The 20,404-nt window shown below is 43.5% G+C and overlaps 1 protein-coding gene across 3 annotated transcripts; it reads left to right on the top strand.

Moving 5' to 3' along the window:
- The first annotated feature begins 134 nt into the window (after positions 1–134).
- Positions 135–18,661, top strand: edem3 (ER degradation enhancer, mannosidase alpha-like 3). 3 transcript variants are annotated; one of them, XM_061778535.1, is made up of 22 exons: positions 135–1,027; positions 1,114–1,159; positions 1,841–1,941; positions 3,288–3,327; positions 3,522–3,634; positions 3,984–4,137; positions 4,272–4,406; positions 4,715–4,820; positions 4,977–5,074; positions 6,037–6,162; positions 6,240–6,323; positions 7,455–7,538; positions 7,738–7,862; positions 9,178–9,349; positions 9,423–9,577; positions 10,644–10,788; positions 11,464–11,655; positions 12,287–12,452; positions 13,086–13,271; positions 13,564–13,578; positions 15,066–15,200; positions 15,273–15,413. In XM_061778535.1, exons 1-21 carry the CDS (start codon positions 918–920, stop codon positions 15,155–15,157), a joined length of 2,445 nt encoding a protein of 814 aa, XP_061634519.1. In that variant the 5' UTR covers positions 135–917; the 3' UTR covers positions 15,158–15,200; positions 15,273–15,413. The 3 variants fall into 3 exon arrangements, with proteins under 3 accessions (XP_061634519.1, XP_061634517.1, XP_061634518.1); XM_061778533.1 differs by lacking the exon at positions 15,066–15,200 and having other exon boundaries at positions 138–1,027; positions 15,273–18,661; XM_061778534.1 differs by lacking the exons at positions 13,564–13,578; positions 15,066–15,200 and having other exon boundaries at positions 139–1,027; positions 15,273–18,661.
- The last annotated feature ends 1,743 nt before the right edge of the window (positions 18,662–20,404 follow it).

The following is a 20,404-nucleotide window of genomic DNA, read 5'->3' as shown; positions in this document are numbered from 1 at the left end:
TTTATGTCATTTTAATTCAAATTTGGTATGGAAGAGATTTGAGGTTTTAAACCCTGAAAGACAAAACACGGGGGAAAAAGCAGAGCTGATTCAGGAAGCGGATGTTGTCAACGCTTGGCAGCAGCAGGCTAACCAGAAGGGAGAAAAAACTACAGAAGACGGCTAATTTGATCGATTTCTTTTTACACTTTAACCGAAAGAAAACATAATGCCACCGCGTTCCTCATTTGACCAAAAGGAATAATTTTTAATCGTTGTCCTATTAGATTTCTTTCTTTTTTTTTTTTTTTTTTTTTGCCGTGTCCGCGGCGAGTTAGCATACCGGCTAGCGGACAAGCTAACTGGGCTACTTACACCATGTCAAGTGCTCGTCTCTTCTGACTGGGATGACGAAACCAGTTAGTCAAGATCTGGGAATTATTAACATTCACGCTCAACTCATCAAACATCCCCGATGAGTGGAACCGCTATGAAGAGCTGCTCGACAAGAACTGCAGTTATTTGCACTAATCTAATCATTGGGGAAAGGGCCTTTGTGATGTCAACAGCCTTTGGTCTCGTGTGCATGGCCGTACAGAAAGTGACAGTGGATTTAAGTTGCTTCTCAGGCAAGTTGACACATCCAGAAATGTATTAAAATTGATGATTAAATGGCAAAATGACATCCAATTAATCAATGTATTTGGGCTACGTGTCACACATCCTGCTTCCAGTAGATCCGGGTGACAGCATGGAAAAGTAAACAATTACATGCTAATGCCTGGTAACCAGTGAAATGACACATTTACAACTTTGTTGCTCAGTGCAAGTGGTTGGGCCTTCACTGTGTAATCCTTCAGTGGCGTTGATCAGTTTCTAGCTACTATTGAAATAAAACGCCGAGAGACTAATCGAGAGCCAAATCAAGTTGAATCCACATGGCTGCACATCTGGCCACGATGCCAGCCGCACTGTTCCTCTTGATGCTGATCCCGGCGTTATGTAGCCTGGGACGTGCCATGTCGCGGGACGAGAAGCAAAAGTTGAGGTGAGTGCAAGCGAAACCATGATTTCATCCTGATTAATAATAGCAATTGTCCATAAAGATGTGAGTCTGTTCTCTCCTCACCAAAGGACCCAAGTGGTAGAGATGTTTGACCACGCGTACCAGAATTACATGGTAAGTCATTGCTCTTAATTTTATCAGATGTCAAAACAAAAAATCCCCATCTGTCTCAAGACATCATAAAAGCCTTATTAACTGTACAGTAGTACCTCAAATACAAGTCGTCGCGTCGCTCAACCAGTTTTTATTTTTATCGTATTTATTTTTTTTGCCTTGACTTGTGAACAGAAATTCGAGATACCAAGCAGCTCCTTTGGCAGCTACAGATGGTGAACAATTCTTCATAAAAGAGGCTTTAAGCTCTATCTTAATGCTAACACACAATGCAAAATGCCATAGAAGAGCGAATGAAACTAGCATGGGTGTCACAATGTTATAACCCCGGTGCAGCAGCACATGTAGACAGACAATATAACAATACTCGCAGGGATATGGGTGGCGTTGGGGCGAAATATCCGTTGTCCATATTTGGTCAATGTTATATTTTTTCACAAATAGATATTATAGGTCAGTCTCCATGTGTGTCTGTTATTTTTACAAATTATTGACCACTTTTGAAAAGGGCTTGCTCTCTTTGATGATGCAATGTGAATGGCTCAACAAATGTAATTCTGATTATTTTTTATATTTTTTAAAATCCTGACAAATGATGGTTTTATAGATAACGATTGTACCTGACGCCAGCGCAAAATTTTTATACTCTGCGAGAAAAATGCCTTTGTCCATTGTCCCAAGGACCATGCTTACCCAGCCGACGAGTTGATGCCTTTAACATGCAGAGGAAGAGTACGAGGCCTGGAACCCAGTCGGGGCGACGTGGACGATGCGCTTGGAAAGTAAGAAGAATAGAATACAGTATACTGTACGTAATAATAATAATAATAATCCATCATACAATTTGATTCATTTGGTTTGATTCAACGCAAACCGTCAACGCTTCACTTTTAATGGAATATTTTATTTGTCATGTGCTGTGTTTGGCACAGCCATGTTAAAGATACTCAGGCACCTGAATGGCATAATAAAGAAAGTAAACTTTTATTGCAAATTCATGCAATTATTTTGTTTGTTTTTGCTCAAGAGTACATGCTAGCTGTGTTAGCTTCTACGCTAACTGACGAAGAGCAAACTTAGCTGTATAATAAAAAGAAAAACTTTGTTATGAATGCCTTTTTATGATGATATGAGTAACGGGGTTGCTTTCGTTTGAGCGACACAATCCACAATGGCTGAAAAAGTTGGGAAAAAAATGAAGAGAGGACTGCTGAGTTATGCAGCTCATGGTCGCTTCTTCTAGCTGGCTAAAGCAGGGAAGCCCAGACTTCCCTCTTCCGAGGGGATCCCGAGGCGTTCCCAGGCAAGCCGAGATACGTAGTCTCTCCAGCGTATCCTGGGTCATCCCCCGGGGTCTCCTCCGGGTGGGACCTCACCAGGGATGCGTACAGGAGGCTGATATGACTGATGACTGAACAAGAACCATCATTAATCTCTTTATGGTTATGGTTTAATGATAATGCTTTTCTGAAATGCTTTGAATCCCATTCAAACAAAATTAAATCCTGGGTAATCAAACATATGAGCACAACTGTGTGTGTGTGTGTGTGTTTTCTCATTTACTAAATAAAAGTAGGGCTTTGTATTTCAAAATAAGAGCAAGGAAATTAAAAAAAAAGTATTATGTGTTCAAATAAAGTGCTTAACTTCAGAATAATTCTTTGAAAAAAAATAAGATAATACAGATAATACTTCATGTTTTGACCATATGGATAGAAGCAAAATCATGCATTATAAATATACATTATACATGGGTAGAAGGGTTTTCCAGAATTTTGAGGTCAATTTTGGGGGTGCGTTTTATACATGGGTTTTCGCATTATTCATGAGAAATTACGGTATAATTGACACAACAAATGCATGTTTATGTTTTTGGTGGATGTATTATTTGACATTTCATGGGAGGAAAAATTGATATTTTTAACAGAAAAATCAGTGATATAGTGGGACAAGTAATATGTCATACTAATTTTGTTGAATACTGATAACATTCCTATGGAGTTACAGCAAACTGGAGCTGGGCTTTACTTGCATACAATAAAAACTGCTGTGATTTTTAGTACTACAATCATTTTCTGTATTTCAATGTATGTCCTTTCATGGGATAACCTTTGTTTATCTCTTATAGGTTCTCGTTGACCCTCATAGACACTTTGGATACTCTTGTGGTGAGCACCTGTTTTATGTGTTTGTGTACTAAAATTGCACAAAGCTGTATTCTGTTTCAAATGTTCCTTAAAAGACATTCACGTATACTCTCAGTCAGCAGTTCCCAAAGTTTTTTTGCACCACGGACCGATCACATGACCAATATGTCTGTAGTGGAGCCGTTTTAACGGCAATTATTCGATCTGTCCGTCAGCTTTTGAACAAGACGGTGGAGTTCGAGGCTGCGGTCAGGAGAGTCCTGTCAGACGTCAGGTTGGACAATGACATCGTGGTGTCGGTTTTTGAAACCAACATTCGAGTCCTCGGGTAAGGCAAATCGTCCTTTGAGGGCATGCGGTTTCTCACCTACGAGGTGTGTCTGAAACACACATATCTTTTGTAACACCAGTTGTGAAACTTCACACGCTTCGTGTTATTATTATTACTGTGGTATCTTGCGGTATATCCTGTATGTGGGCAAAGAGAGCCGATGCGCTCTCGTCAATTTATTGAACTGGACAAACAGTCAAACGCACAAAGACAAAATGAGAACACTGGCAGGGACTTACTGTAGAGCGCATCTCGAGCCCAGACGCTCACAAGCAAACTAACCTGCTCCAGCTCCCTTATGACTAGCGTGGTTTTTTTTAAAAAAAAATTTTTTTATGCTGTTCAGGGGTCTGTTGGGCGGCCACTCCATGGCTGTGATGCTGAAGGAAGAAGGCCAACACATGCGGTGGTACCAGGACGAGCTGCTGCACATGGCCAAAGACCTGGGCCTCCGACTGCTGCCCGCCTTCAACACCAGCAGCGGCCTTCCTTACCCCAGGGTGAGAAACGCCAGCCGCTTATAAAAACTGGCATTTAATTTTTATTTTTTATTTTGGGTACTGCGCCGATGAGAGTAGAGGCAACTATTTGAGGAGGTAAGTTAATTAGATTTGTATTTTTTTTTTTTCCACAGGTGAACCTTAGGTACGGTGTCAGGGGTCCTGAGACGCGGACGGGTACGGAAACGGACACCTGTACGGCGTGCGCGGGAACCATCATCCTGGAGTTTGGTGCCTTAAGTCGCTTCACTGGCGATCCTGTATTTGAGGTTGGATTTGAGGAATTCTCCTCTCTTATTTAATTTTACTGTTGACTACTTTTATCGTAAATACAGTGTTACTTTCAAGGATTCAATGACTTTGATTGTCATACCAACACACATTTACACACGATATAAGATTATCCCGATTAGTCTCGAGACAAGATAAAAATACTCTCTCGCAGTTCTGAAATGCGCGTTCACCTTGATCGTTGGGCAAATCAAGCTTACGTGTTTTACATCAACTTTGCGGAAATACATTGTCAGATACGTGTGCTGTACAAATAAACGAAACGAAACTTTCCTCACGCTCGCAGGCCCATGCCCGGAGAGCCCTGGACTTTCTTTGGGAGAAGAGGCAGAGGAACAGCAATCTGGTGGGGACCACCATCAACATCCACTCAGGAGAGTGGGTCCGCAGAGGTGAGCGCTAGTAGATGAGGTGGGAAGTAGCTGGTGGCAGAATTAGCACAAGAGACGGGACGATTAGATTAGATTAGATTGTACAAAGGCCAGAGGAGTCGAAGCATTTGTTTGTGTGATGATTCACATTAAGATGGATGTACGCTTTGTTTCTAGATAGTGGAGTTGGAGCGGGAATTGACTCGTACTATGAATACCTACTCAAGGCCTACGTCCTCCTGGGTGACGACCAGTTTCTGCAGCGGTTCAATATTGTGAGCACGCATACACACACAAACACAAACTGCACCCTTGAGTTGCGTAGCAACCTGTTACCACTTGGATGCTCAGCTTGCTGGAGTTTGTTTGTATACCCTCTTTTCATAAATAGTTACTTAACGAGGTGGGTCTTTTACATTTATTTGTCCAACATTTTGGGGGGAGTATGCACTGGACTGCACTGTACTAGCTGTACTGTATTTACTGTACTTGATAACAAACAATGCTAAAAGCTATTGACGGGCTAACGAATAGCATCTGTGTGGCGGTATAATTATAACGCTTTAAGCAATGGATATTTGAGCACAAATGGTATATCAACACATGTACACAGACAATGTAATAATACTGACAGGTATATATTCTTTATCCTCTGTAACAAACAAACAAAAACAAAAAAAGAGACTATTACAGCAGTTTACTCAGTCACTTGCAGGAGTTATGAAATGCTTCCTCGTTTGTGTCTGCATGATTGTATTATGCTGCCCCCGGTGGCCAAGTCGCTCACACCAGCCGAGGATAAGGTTGAAAAACAAAATCCCTAAATAGGTGAATTGGTGAATGCCAGGGGTTCAATCTAAAACACGAATGCTACAATGCGTACAGCATTTTTATTTGAATGTTTTGCTATTTTTGTGTGCGTGTTCAAATACAAAAGATGTGTTCAAAAAAGTGTGTTCTAATAAGTTCAACGTGTGTGGGAGGAGTAAAACTTGAAAAATAAACAATCTGTATCGCAGATTTCCGCCTATCGCGGGTAGTTCTGGAACGTATGAGCAGGTGCTCTCTGTAAACTTTTGAATGTCAATTTGGGTGCAATAGAGGAACTGAGATAATTACAGCTACGACCGGATGTTTTTCATACAGAGGGAAAAGGGAGGCGTTTACTTGTCCTAAGTGGCCTATTTTGTGCAGTCGGCCGCTTTTTTTTTGAGAATTGTTATCCCGTCCCACTCAGCACTATGCATCCATAATGAAGTACATTAGCCAGCCTCCCCTGCTGTTGGACGTCCACATCCACAAACCTCTGCTTCCCGCACGCACCTGGATGGACTCTTTGTTGGCTTTCTTCCCCGGGCTGCAGGTCAGATTGGAACATGTGGAAAGGAATGTTGTTGGTTCCCCCCATTTCAGTCATTGTTCCCTACGTTGACATCTCAGGTGTTAAAGGGAGACATCCGTCCAGCCATCGAGACTCATGAAATGTTGTATCAAGTTACCAAGAAACACAACTTCCTACCAGAGGTAACCAGCCTGTTTTTGCCTGACTTGTGTACATTTTGGGCTTTAAATGTTGATTAGATGCACTCAAATGCAATGTACGTCAATCATGTAAAAGAAAGATTTGTTAACTTCAACCAATGCAAACTGTACTCTCATTTGCAGATTTGTTTGTGCTTTTGTAAATGTCATCTGACAACTGTTATCTCCCCGTTGGAAACATCTCGTTTGATGGGAGCTCTCAAAAATACAGTGGGACCTTCGAAGTTGAACGCAATCCTTTCTGCTTGACTTTAGAGTTGTTTGGGGGGGGAAAAAAACCAACTAAAATAAAGCTACTCTCTTTTTGAAGATGCGTAATTTGGAAAGTTTCATACATTTCGTTTGCCTAAGAGCATAGCATCATATTTTGGGAATGCAAGAAACAAATAAAACCAACAAATTTAACAAACAAGAAACTTAGCGCGTTACCTTTACCCTGAGGACTGAGAACCCACACAGATAAAGAAAAAAACAAGATCTTTAGCAAGCACATTGATATTTTTTTATGTCATATTGGGACAGTAAGTTCAAATTGACTTAGGTAGTTATGCTATTGGGGTAACGATTTGTTTTTCTACGTCATAATATTTGTCTTCTTCGGAAAAAAGTGATATCTGCTTCTATGGTTATCGAGTTTCCTTTTTGCCGTCAATGTTACCTTGTCTTTCGAAAAAGAAAAACAGTGGAGGTAATTTCGATGTATTGTTTTTGAAGCATTTTACTTCACAGGTTCCACTGCATTAAGAGAAAAAAAAAATACAATGATTTAATAAATGAAGTGTTACTTTTGCTTACGTTTTTTTTGGTCACATTCATACTTTAAACAATAGTATTTTCATTATTCCCATGCATGTTTCCATTTATCCTCGACTACTTTCAAAACCAATGTATTTCTAGAATTGTTGCTAAATGTGTAAATCAAATGTAGTGGCAGCTGTTAAAGCCAATGAGGCCAAATTTCAGTTGCAAGGCAAGGTCAAATTCGCGTGTGTTCGTGCACGCAAATGGTTCACCTGACAACTTGAGGCTTTTAGTGCAGTCCAGCGCCATCTATTCAAATTGCGCTTACAATGCTGCAGTAGTGAACCGACCCTTTCACTCTCATGTCCCCAGGCCTTCACTACTGATTTCAGGGTACACTGGGCTCAGCATCCTCTGAGGCCAGAGTTTGCAGAGAGCACCTATTTCCTTTACAAGGTAAACACAAAACAAAAGTCAATGCAAATGTCTGAGGACTTTCAGAGGACACCTTTAAACACAGCTTTATTTTTCAAGCGTAATGTGAAATCGTAATTGAAATCAAATTCTCCTGATCGTGGAAGTTGTGATTTGCAATTTTTTGGGGGGAATAAAGACAAAATGTGACGCTCCAATAATCCAAAATGTCCCCTCGCAGGCCACGGGAGACCCGTACTATCTTGAAGCGGGGCGCACCATCATGGACAACCTCAACCGCTTTGCTCGGGTCCCGTGCGGTTTCGCTGCCATGAAGGACGTGCGGACCGGCAGCCACGAGGACCGGTCAGAATAGATACATACTACGTCACGCATGCGTGGGGGGTCATTAAAAAACACACACAAAACTCGAGGTGATGCCAAATTTAGAGCAGTTTAAATCTTTTGATTTATTGATTTTTATTTTTTTGCATCCACTTTGCTATGCTCTGGTCACTGGACATAAAAGGCTTCAATGTCCAACCAGACGTCATCTCAGCCACAGCTTTTTTTTCCTCAAAAGATGACTCTTATTTATGAAAGCAGTTTTCATGGAAACAATCAGTACTACACAAAACCCAATATAACAGCTCACAACTGTGCCTCATAATATACATTTAGATGAACGACATCATACTCAGCAGAGATGTCGCTTCATGAATGCGTCGTGTGCGCTGATCTGAGCTCAGAGTAATGATGATGTCATCGAGCGCCAGCGTGCTGGCCCTGTGAGGAGGAATTTGAAATCTGAATGGTTGAAGGAAAAACTCCCCTTGCTTATATTTTACGGTACGTCGGCCAGCACCACTGATTGGGAAGGTCCTGGGAAGATTAGATTGACATGGCAACACAGAGAGGACAAACTCTGATTGGACAAAAAATAAATCTATTTCATTAAACAAATATTAGAATGTAGGTTGTAAAGGGAGGTCAGTGCTTCTGGTAGTGTTGAAGCCCGCACGGAAGGACTTGCTGGCCCAGATATGCCACCACTGCGGTGGAAGGGCCAAAATGCAAGGTCTTAATTTCAAAACAGTGTTTCGCATGGAATAATTGAAGTCAATGAATGGTCGCCCTCAGAAAGCCTTTATTAACTGTTCAGAGAATGTAAAACAAGTCCAATTTGAAAGGAATCATGCAGCCCCCCCCCCCCCCCCCCACACACACACACACACACACATTTTAAACTGTTCTCATGTCTGTGACTTTCTTTCCTTGGTCAAAGTACACAGATAAGAATAAAAGATGAGGATAACTTGTTACACTCGGGTTGAACTCACTCAGTTTTAGGGGTTGGTTCTGTCGAGTCAATCTTCTTTCGGGCGAGTAGCTGCTCATGTGTCGCTATAATTGCCGACATTTCTGACCCCCTCTAGCTGCTATTTAAAAAAAAAAAAAAAAAAAAAAAGTGATACGGAATGAATTGGTATGACCTCCAAAGCAGGAGCTCTTCACCCCTCCATGTCCAGACTGCAAATGAATGGTGCCACTGGCTAATTTAACAATATCCATGTCACAAACATTTTGGTAGAACTCCAAATTGTACTAGTTTTGAGCCTGCTGATGACACGTTATCTCATGATTACGTCTTGAGCATCGATATAATATTTTCTCCTCTTAGAATGGACTCTTTCTTCCTTGCCGAGATGTTCAAGTACCTTTTCCTGCTTTTCGCTGATACGGAGGACCTACGCTTCAACGTGGAGGATTACATCTTCACGACCGAAGCACATCTTTTGCCTCTGTCACTCTCCACAGCGCCTCATGCTCCATCTGTCCCCCCAAATAGAACGGTAATTGTCCCCATTATTGCTGGAAAGACACATTGCGACACAACGCTTTCTAATCCAAAGCTATGTGGTCAAGATCCCTCAGTCGGAGCAGGAGCTGGACGACTCGAACTTCGACTGGACCTGCCCCAACACGCGCCTCCTCTTTCCCGACCCAGCCTTCCCTCGTAACCTGAGGGAACCGATTCGTAGCGCCGTGGATAAAAGCTGCCCGCGTCCTGCTCCTTACAGGTATTACTTACTGTACCGAGGCCTACAACTTTACGAAGTTACCGACTGTTTTTGACGTCGAGCCGGCAGCTTGCGCAGTGACAGAAAGTTGAGCGGCATAAATGGAATTATTTCCAACGCCTCATGCCGCCACGACGCTGCGGGAACATTTTGGATTCAAGCCAGATGAACGCGGCCATTCCGCTAACACCGACGAGCTGGTTATGTCGAATTTGGGTGAAGTCGCACCAAAGGCAACACAACTTAAAACCTCAAAGTGACTAAATGCATCGATTTTAAACACAACCGTCCCACCCACTTTCTTCAGCCGGGAAGACATAAACACGGTGTGACATTTCCCGTTTCCTTTGGCAAAGCAACTTTTAAGGAAAGGCCGCAGACCTTTGAAAAGTCGGACAAATCTCGAATCCAAACTGTGATCTTCTTCCTGCGACTTTGCACTTTTTCAGAACCGACTGGAAACTTGTTTGGCAGTATATTGCCTGTTAAGGCATTCACGACTGCGTGCGTCCTAAAAGATTGGAATAAAATAACTGAACACATACCTGATATTGAGAGAGCAATGGGTAACACAACAATATTGTACAAGCAGTATAACAAACAAGAGTAACAAAAATCTGCCAATATAGCAGGACAGCGAAGCAAGAAACGTGACACAGCGTACGATGACTGGATCTGTATTCTGTGACGATAAGTTGCAGTGACGCATTGTTCTATGGCCGGGACTCATTGTGTACAGACGGGCATCCTGGGACTCGCAGACTTTCAAGTGTAAAATGATCTGTCTCTGTCTTTCTGGTGTGGTGCAATGTGATGTCGGAGAGTGAGTGTGCGAGTGTCAGGGTGTGAACTGTGGTCAGCAGCAGCTCCCGGGCGAGTGTGCTCATTGTGTTTTACTATTCTCGCCGTGTTCATTAAATTTCTGGAAAGGGCGTCAGCGACTGTCGCTCTTCTTTCCCATATGCGAGGGCATTACAGACGTGTTCTGTAAAAAGCGATATAACGGGGGTGCGATCAAGCAACCGCATTAAAGCCGAAAATCCTGCTTGGTTTTTACACAATGCAGGGAGCCCGGCATGGGAGCCCCTCCTCTGAGAGCCCAGGACTTTATGGCCAACAGCCCGGAACATCTGGAGCTGCTGAGGAGGATGGGCGTCAGCCTCATCCACCTGAAGGACGGCAGGGTGCAGCTGGTGCAGCACGCCGCGCAGGTACACAAAGAAACGCTGTCATCGGAGGCTCAGAATATTGTTCCGGGAGTTCTGTGAGTCATGACTGACTCACAGTCTTTACTCGGCATGGGAATGGTGATGTCATGTTGTTTGGTGTGCACAAGGGGGAGGGGAGGGGAGGGGTGGGGAGACGAGACATTTTGTTGAATCAAGTTAAGGCTCAGGTCATCAAGTCGCCATCCTAAATTGAACCTCTGTTAACTGGACAGGCAGTATTTTCAGTCACATTTGAACATTCATTCATTCTAACCCTATATAGCTAAAACAAAAGTACAGCGGTACCTCGACTTAACGCGTTGAATTTGTTGCTTAAGCAAGTTGGTCACTCAATTGACTCGTGCAGCAAATCAACCTTCCCCATTTTTCACAGGTGGGCATTTTTCACTGATATTTCGGGACCCTATCCTCCATTATTCGCTGAAAAACTCACTTTTTTTTTGCTTAGGCCAGAGCTATGTATCATATAAATATATTGCTTTGGTGCCATCTTTTGACATCTTCTTCCCTCATTTCAGCATTGTTAAGAGTAGATGATTGATTGAGTCAGGCCGTAGCCTTGTCTGATACCAACAAAGTGCGTTGTCATCTTCCTGTGGCAGCGACTACTCGGGACTAATGGCACTTTTTCTCTCCCGCCGCCTCCCCCGCACTTAGGCGGTGAGCCCCATAGCCGCCGAGGACGGCGTCCGCTTCATGCAGGAGATGATGGAGCTTTCTAGCCAGCAGCAGAAGGAGCAGCTGCCCCCCCGAGCCATTCAGATCGTCTCGCATCCGTTCTTCGGCCGCGTGGTGCTGACCGCCGGCCCGGCGCAGTTCGGCACGGACTTGTCCAAAAGCTCCACGGGGGTGAGCTGCCACTGAAGCACAGACATCAAATATACATAGACTCGGAATCGTATAGGAACGTCGCCGCCATATTGAACGTGTCGAAGCGGGCTGATGGGTAAAGATGCCTCATTCATGTTCAGCTTGGAGCAATAGTTTTACACTCGAAGCCAGGTCGATGGCCTGTCCGTGCGAACTCCGGTACTTTGCCCCGAAATAAACACTCTGCTTTGTTTTTTTAGTTGCTAAGTTAACATTTTGAATACTAGGAAAATGTATGTAGGTTTCCCAAAGATAACTGAGGGAGCAGTGGGAAACCGCTAGTTTTTCTCAGTGATTGCCATTTTGGGGAGTTCAACTGATATAAATGACCAGATATCAAAATGTAAATGTTCCTACTTTAATTCATAAAACCTTCTTGTTGCATCGACATTTCAGGATCTATTCAACACAATGTCAATGTTTCAAGCAACGTTGCATACATTTGTGGTCCTTAACGATATCCATAACATAATGAGATCATAAGATAACAGAGAAGGATTAAGAGGGGGGGAAAAGGCACCTATTGTTTACAAACATTATGAAAGGGCACTACAATAGTTGCCAGTTCTTCCTCATTCTGGAAGTAAATCTGGCCTCCTCCCGTGCGCAGGTGCGAGGCTTTGTCACCGTGGCCGAGCCCTACACCGGCTGCAGCGAGATCACCAACGGCGAGTACGTGCGGGGCCACATCGCTCTGCTGCAGCGGGGCCAGTGCATGTTCGCGGAGAAGGCGCGGCACATCCAGAAGGCCGGCGCCATCGGAGGCATCGTCGTCGGTGAGTGCGCGGGGCCGAGCGGGACGCCACCGGGAAAATGAACCCATTGATCGGATTAGCCGCCGATTAAATGGATTACCTCCAAGACAGACGGTCAGATAAGTCGTGTGCGATGCGCCGTTAATTGGGTTTCTTCTGTGTCGTATTTGTGTGCAATTATCGTCCACAACGACAACAACCGCCACCTTTATCATAATGCCGAGAAACTGTGAAACGTCAAATCATCGGAAATAGGGCTATATTCTCATTGCTTTTCTGAGCCGTCAAAAAACAAAAACTTCCCAAAATGTTATTGAACTATTTTTGAGTGAAAGGGACCGAGCTAATGCTAATCAGCAAAGCATCGACACCATGTAACTAGCATGTACACAATCACGAACCCGTGTTACATACGTAACTGCATTTTGGAGGCAAAGCACATTCACATGAGGCTCATCAATAATACTGGCTAGCGCAAACTGAACTCGCACTTTACACATAGGAGTATGTCATTGGGCTTTACACACAATAAGAAGTGTTCGGGAATACAGGCAAATTGTAACGACACGGCTATTACTTTTCAGTGAATAATGTAGGATAGGTTCCCCCAAAATATGCACAAATTCACGGAAGTCCCGTTTCCTCGTGTGGCAGACGACAACGAGGGAAGCAGCAGCGACACGGCGCCTCTCTTCCAGATGGCCGGCGACGGCCGCAACACGGACGACATCACCCTGCCCCTCCTCTTCCTCTTCCACAAGGAGGGCAACATCCTGCTGGAGGCGCTGAAGGAGTACAGAGAGGTGGAGGTTCTGCTCAGCGACAAAGCCCGAGACCGAGGTGCGTGCCGCCGTCCTCAGTGGGCCCCCCAACCCCCCCCCCCCGCACATCCCTTTTGTTTGTTCGTTTCTCTATCCCGTGCGATGGATCGTCAGCGCCGCTCATCTTCATCGCGCCTACCCGGTTCGCGTCGTGAATTAAAGATGAGGCTTTAATTCCCAGCAATTTTGACTCACGTCCTTACATCCATTCATCAATATTACGCAACACTTCCTCCCCTCTGCTCGCTCATTTGCGTTCTCCTCTCTTCTCCCCCCACACCCCCTGACCCTCTCATTTTGTGAACAAACAGCTGCCATATTCAAAGGTAAACCTCTTCCTGGGAGTCTGTTTGAGGGCAGTAAGTATTCCTCTATGCTTTCCTTTCTGCCTCTTCACTCACGTCTTCTCATTTTTATAGTAGAGTGAACCGCCGCCGTTCATGACGGAGGGTAACGCTTCAAGCTGTATAATTTGCCACGCCCAGTTGAAGTTCACTGCTAAACGGACACACGGAACAAAAAAGAATGTAGTGTTGCGTATTTAAACACCAAAATGTTCAACCAAACCATGTAGTCTGTCATGGTATATAGTCAAACACATGCTCCGTTCGAGTGCGCGGTGCCTAAACTTGTGCGACTTCCAACGCGTCGGCATCTCTCCCCCTCGTAATCGACGTGACAAGCCGAGATTCAGCGCCTAATCTTTATCTTATGCTCAAAAGCTACGCTGATCTCGAATGAAAAGTGATGAATTTTACAGATAAGATGGGAGACACCGAGCCTTTGAAAAAGGTAATTGACGAATACATACGTCTACGGCAGTGAATGAATTCGTGACTTGCGTATATTTTGTCAAAACCCATAAACAAAGAGCACAGCATAAAAATCTGAATTGCGATATAGCGGGGGTTGACTGTAACACTAACTTTCCGCCCTCCCCTGAGACTGCTCCCTGCCCACACATTTCCAACGGTGTCATCTGTGACCTTGCCTCCTGGCTCCACTTCATGTTTCTTACTCCCTTATGCCTCCTTAGGTTTGTTTCTCACCAATCACTAGTTCACAAGTCACAAGTCTGGACACAGTGGCACTATTGTAGAAAAAGCAAGAATACTGTGAAACCCTGTTTATCAAAGGGGGTGCTGCGTTCCAGACCCGCCCGCAAAAATCCGTAATATAGAGATTATAGCGTCACTGACAGGCGCACACCTATGTCCAAATTTGGTCAGTTTCACATCTTTCACAAATCAATGCTATTGGTCAGTCCATTTTACAAATGAGTGACCAATCTAAAGTGTGGAAAGTTCATCCATGCTTACTTCATTCAGGCTGTTTATGTCCAACCAAGCCGTATAATTTCATGTGCTAGCTTGATGCTGACATATAATGTGAAACGCCTTCGGCAGGCTAACGGACATTAGCATAGATTTTAGGGGAATGTTAAACCGTCAAACAGCCGCGACTTTAACACACACGGAGCAGCAGCGCATCCAAAAATGTTCACTGGCGAGGCCTATATTCTTTCTGCTCTTTGGGAACAAGGACTATTACTGGGCTTTAGTTTGGTGGTTTTCTCTTCCTCTTCTTTTCTTCTGCTTTTTCTATTATGCTGTGTCTTCCAATAGATAGAGAGATAGCTCAACGCTGTCGTCTCATAGAAGCAGTATCATTTAGGAGACAGTTTCATGAGCTGAATCTGATGTCTTCTTAAACAACTTGTGTACATGTACATAGAACTGGACGGCGATACAACAGTGTGTACAGTGTGTATTTATAGAAACTCACACTTCAGGGGAATTATTAATCCTGCCAGATTCCCAGCACAACCTTTTGGCTGCTTTTCTCCGTTGGGCTGTTTTCCCTCTCAGCAACGTGAGAGGGAGAGAAAAAGATTTCATCCTGTGACTCACCAACGGGCATCACGCTGCTCTAAGCTGGCAGCTTCTTTGTGAGCGCCGCTCTATTTTTGCCCATCTCACATCTTTTTGCGTCTCCGCCCACCGCTCGCCTTCCTTTTCAGGCGCCGACGTCCGCGAGGCGGAGGAGGACTGCCAAACCGAGGCCACCACGCCCGCTTCCTCCGTGCCCATTGGCCAGCCGTCGGAGTCGAGGGCGGCGGAATCCGAGTCGGAGGCGACGTCATCGCAGGAAGATCGAGACACGAGTCCGTCCCAAAGAGAGGACGTCAGGCCGACGGAGGCCGAAGCGCCCAAAGCGGACGCGGGGGAGAAAGAGGAGGGCCGCGTTGACGCCGACGCCGCCGGCCGATCGGCGGACGAGCTTCTGGCCGATTGGCGGGACGACCTGGAGGCCTTCCGGCAAATGGAAAAAGACGAGCTTTGATGCTCCCAATCAAACGGTGAACTTTAACACCGACGTGTCCGCGGACGCCGCGCGGTGCCAAGGCAAGGCTGGCCACACCGGCCATCGGCGAACCACGATGGAGTCCTCTTAGACCTGCTTGACGACGGATGAGAGAGCAGGTTTCTTACCTACAGTGGCAAAATTCTGTGAATTTTTAAAGTTGGAAACTTTCCATGGGAATTATCGGGGGAGTTTGCAGTTTTTAAAGCACTAGCAAGATTTGAATGTAGCCTCACCTCACTAATTATTTTCCAGATGTGGATATTGCGCCATAGTTTCAGCAAAGCTCCTGAAGCCCAAGCTAACAGGTCGGCACGTGGCTACGGGGCTGTGCCGGTCACCGGCTATGAGTGTGCCCGCAAGTGCACGGCGAACACCTTGTGGGTCACACATTTTGTCTGTGATAGGTTGTTCTTCCTCAGGCGCGGCAGTTTTGTAATTAAAAACACAAACTTCCCCTTTTTTGACAGGGATTTAAGGGAATTAATATCATAAGGAATTTAAATATGGTTAGTAAAAATATCTTGTAGCATAATCTCCTGACAATAATCAGATTTCACCTCAGCAAATCATGGCCATTTCGGAGCATTGTGTTGTCTTTGCAAATACAGTGCTACCTTGCCTAATGAGAGCCATCGTCTGTTTTCTTCTTGTTTTGTGTGGCGCAAATTTTTGTTACGAGAGCTCTGCAGATACACCGCCACTTGAGTAGAGTAAAAAAAACAAAACAATGGAGCAATTAAGGTACTGTGATGCCCTTGCATGTGGGCAAGGAGAGCTATCGCTTTTATGTGAATGTCTGCTCATGACAAAACATGTTTATCAAATTAGCCATATTTCTCTTGCATTCCCATGTAAAGTTTTCAATTTGGAATATTTCCAAAATTCCCCAGTTGAAATTCTCTTGGAAATGTACCGGAATTTTCTTACCTCACTCTGTCTGACATTTCTTTACCACGAAAAAAAAAACAAAAAAAACCACAAATTATTATCAAGGAGACAGATTTGGTGTATATTTTTTTAATTTTTAATTTTTAAAGACCGGTGTTTCCCAACTAACATTTATTGTGCCAAGGCACGTAAATGACCCTAAATTTGGGCCAGTCAGCTTTCGGGTGAAATTTCAATAACCCAAAGAAGTGTATTTACATTCTAATTACCTCACGGACCACCGCCATACAAAAGTCACACAAAGTATATACAGTATACTGACATAATTCATTGTGTGTAATCTCACAACTACAATGCCGTAGTATGAAATTTGGCCTCGTTTATCCATCCATCCATCCATTCTCTACCGCTTATCCGGGTCGGGTCGCGGGGGCAGTAGCTTCAGCAGGGACGCCCAGACTACCCTCTCCCCAGCCACTTCATCCAGCTCTTCCGGGGGGATCCCGAGGCGTTCCCAGGCCAGCCGAAGGATGTAGTCTCTCCAGCGCGTCCTGGGTCGTCCCCGGGGTCTCCTCCCGGTGGGACATGCCCGGAACACCTCACCAGGGAGGCGTCCGGGAGGCATCCGAATCAGATGCCCCAGCCACCTCATCTGGCTCCTCTCAATGCGGAGGAGTAGCGGCTCTACTCTGAGATCCTCCCGGATGACCGAGCTTCTCACCCTATCTCTAAGGGAGAGCCCGGACACCCTGCGGAGGAAACTCATTTCGGCCGCTTGTATCCGGGATCTTGTTCTTTCGGTCACGACCCACAGCTCATGACCATAGGTGAGGGTAGGAACGAAGATCGACCGGTAAATTGAGAGCTTCGCCTTTCGGCTTAGCTCTTTCTTTACCACAACGGACCGATACAAAGTCCGCATCACTGCAGACGCTGCACCGATCCGCCTGTCGATCTCCCGTTCCATTCTTCCCTCACTCGTGAACAAGACCCCAAGATACTTGAATTCCTCCACTTGGGGCAGGATCTCATCCCCGACCTGGAGATGGCATGCCACCCTTTCCCGACTGAGGACCATGGTCTCAGTTTAGTTAAACACAAAGCTATTATTCTGTTGTATGAATGGCAACATGTTTTCTGTCATCTAGTAGGAGAACATTTAATTGTTTTGCTTGTGACTGTAAGTCACTGGCATAAATAGATGAACAAATATAAAGTAAAGAATTTTTCTGGGCCAATTAAGGGGCGTTTTCTAATTTCCCGCTATGTGGTTGGGAATCATTGATCTCGACCTCCACCAATACAGGGGGAAAAAAGGAAATCACACTTTGGTTTGACTTTTCAGTCTGAATTTTGTCATTAATTGTAATTATGAAACTGAACAAAAGTACCATAAAAATCAACAGAATTTTCTTTCTTTTCTTTGCTTAATTTAATTAACATCAGCAGCTCCTTGGTGGAGGTAATTAATTGTGCTGGTGTCCTCTATGCATTTCAGTCTTTTTGTAAAAAAGAAAAGAAAAAAATCTCAAATGATTGTCGCCCAGCGTCATTCATCCTCCAGTAGATCTTGTTTAAAATTAAAATGTGATTAGGGTTTCATGTGAAACATGAAGTATGTGGAAGGGGTCTAATTCTGCATCAACGGCTGCCACTTTTTATAGTGTCCTAATGATGACAAACTAAACATCATGTCGCCTCCCAGTAAGGAAGTCACTAAACATTGTAAATAAATACACTACTCACAAAATGTTTGAGATACTTAGCTTTTGGCTAAAAGTCCTAAAAAGCCCCTAAAAATAGATATTTTTGTTTGGGCTGGAACGAATTAATTGCATTTCAGTTCATTGCACTGTGAAAAGGTGATTTGAGATGCAAAAGTTTTGCGATAAGAGCGTATCGAGATTTTGTGAGTCGTGTATTCGTCAGTGTTTATTGACTTAAGTACCACAAAAGCTGTTAGCTCAGTTTTGGTTTCGTCACTGCAGGAAAGTGTCATGTCCATATTGGCCACAGAGGGGCGCTAAACTAACTAAATGATGATGATGATGCGCAGGAAGAAGATGATAAATGATGATGATTAACTTAATAAAACTTAAGACTTGTAAGAACTGTCTTCCTTCTGTTTGAACATAAAAATATAAGAGATGTCAATACATTGACTCAGGTGTTTTTTTTTTTTTTTTGCCGTTGTTGGTTATTAAATGAAATAGTTTTTGATTGACTTTTGGGGTGTACAGTGAACCCCAGTTATTTGCGGTGGATAGGGACCAAACGCTGTCACGAATAGAAAAAATGGCAAGAAACCAAAAAGGTTCGAACGCGGCTGTAACAGCCTGTAGATGCCACATGATGGTGGCAAAGGACTACTTTTGTCAAAATGAAGCTCCTCAACTCACTTCATTTCCTCCCCCCCCTTAGCCTCAAGATGCCTATGGTGCCAAAGCAATACTCTTCAAAATATTTTGATACATGCAAAGATTACTGCACAGGTTGAAGCTGTGGGCCCTGGTTTGCTACATGCCAACTAGTGATTAAATGTACTTTGATGGATAGATCACAAAGACCAAATATGAGGGTTTTTTTCATTTAACAAAAAGGAGAACAATCACAAAATTAATCCCATGAGGGATATTGAGGACATTTTGATTTTTATAATTACTATTAAATGTTCTCTGTATTCTTTTCTTTATTTTCGAGCAATTCTTTATTTGTATTTCTTTATTTATTTTTGCAAAAAAATGTAATACAGTATTTAAAAAAAAATATTCACGAGAGGTTGTTCACATGCTCTAAGCATACACACTACACTGTCATTTAAAGAAAAAGTCATTTATTTAAAAATGGTGGTAGAATATATATTTTTACTTTTTTCCACATGTATATAGGTTTTGTTTACAATATATATTTTTTATTGTGTTGGTCCTGGAGAAAAAAACAAAAAAAAGCGTGAAAAGTCGTGCAATGCGAGTTAGTCACTGTCACATCTTGATTGAAATCGGCTGTCACCTAAATGATTAATGCTGTATACATTATAAATACACGACCTTTTAAAGGCGCGAGGAGTTGGGGAAAAAAATGCTAGCAGCTCATCTTGTTGGATTACTTTCACTGCTGGAAGCAGAAGAGCCGGGGGAAAAAAAGTAATCACTGAAGTAGAAGTACAGATAGTAGTGCAAAAAAAAAAAAGAAGACTGTTAAAAGTAGGAGTACTGATTCTACTCCTTTATTAGTAAAAGTATACAAGTACCTGACTGAAATGTACTTGGAACTTTATATCCAGTTTAACGTCCATGTACTAGTACATTCTTTGTCCTCACTAGTAGGACATCTTTGGCATATGTACTCGTCGGACAACTACATGTCACCAGTGAGGCTAAACAGTCCACTAGTTGACAACTGTGACTCAAAGTGACATTGTAAAATTCTAGTCGTACGCTACTAGTACGACTAGAATTTGTCAACTGTCAACTCGTGTACAGTTTAGGCCTCACTAGAACATGTAGCTGCCCTACTAGTATTCCTTTCCACCACTGTGGTTTTCAAATGTCGGTAGAAAAAGTCCAAAAAGTCGTCAGGAAAATAAATACTCAATTAAAGTACATCTACATGAAAATAATGATCAATTACATTTATATGGAACTCGACTTAAGCACAGTATCAAAGCAGTTATAGTAACAAAGTATTTCTACTTGGGTTACTTTATTTCATACACTTGGAGGAAAAAAAAAACTACCCCCCCCCACCCCCCCGAGTAATTTATTTATTTACTTTCTGTTTTAAAAACTATTTATTTTCTGTTTTTCGGAACCTTTTTTTTTTTTTTCTTGTGAAAAGCGGCAGGCGTTGACGTCACCGGCCAAGGAGGCGGGTTCGCCTCCGCGATTGGTTGTTTTG

This window comes from Phyllopteryx taeniolatus, chromosome 7 (assembly GCF_024500385.1).
Source record: "Phyllopteryx taeniolatus isolate TA_2022b chromosome 7, UOR_Ptae_1.2, whole genome shotgun sequence".
Classification (NCBI taxonomy): domain Eukaryota; kingdom Metazoa; phylum Chordata; class Actinopteri; order Syngnathiformes; family Syngnathidae; genus Phyllopteryx; species Phyllopteryx taeniolatus.
This window is presented reverse-complemented; position numbering and strand designations above follow the sequence as displayed.

Coding starts and splice junctions, on each gene's coding strand:
- edem3 (XM_061778533.1), top strand. CDS start 918: ATGGCTGCACATCTGGCCACGATGCCAGCCGCACTGTTCCTCTTGATG. Junction 4,821..4,976: donor AGGAGAGTGGGTCCGCAGAG/GTGAGCGCTAGT, acceptor CTTTGTTTCTAG/ATAGTGGAGTTGGAGCGGGA. Junction 11,656..12,286: donor TGTCCAAAAGCTCCACGGGG/GTGAGCTGCCAC, acceptor TCCCGTGCGCAG/GTGCGAGGCTTTGTCACCGT.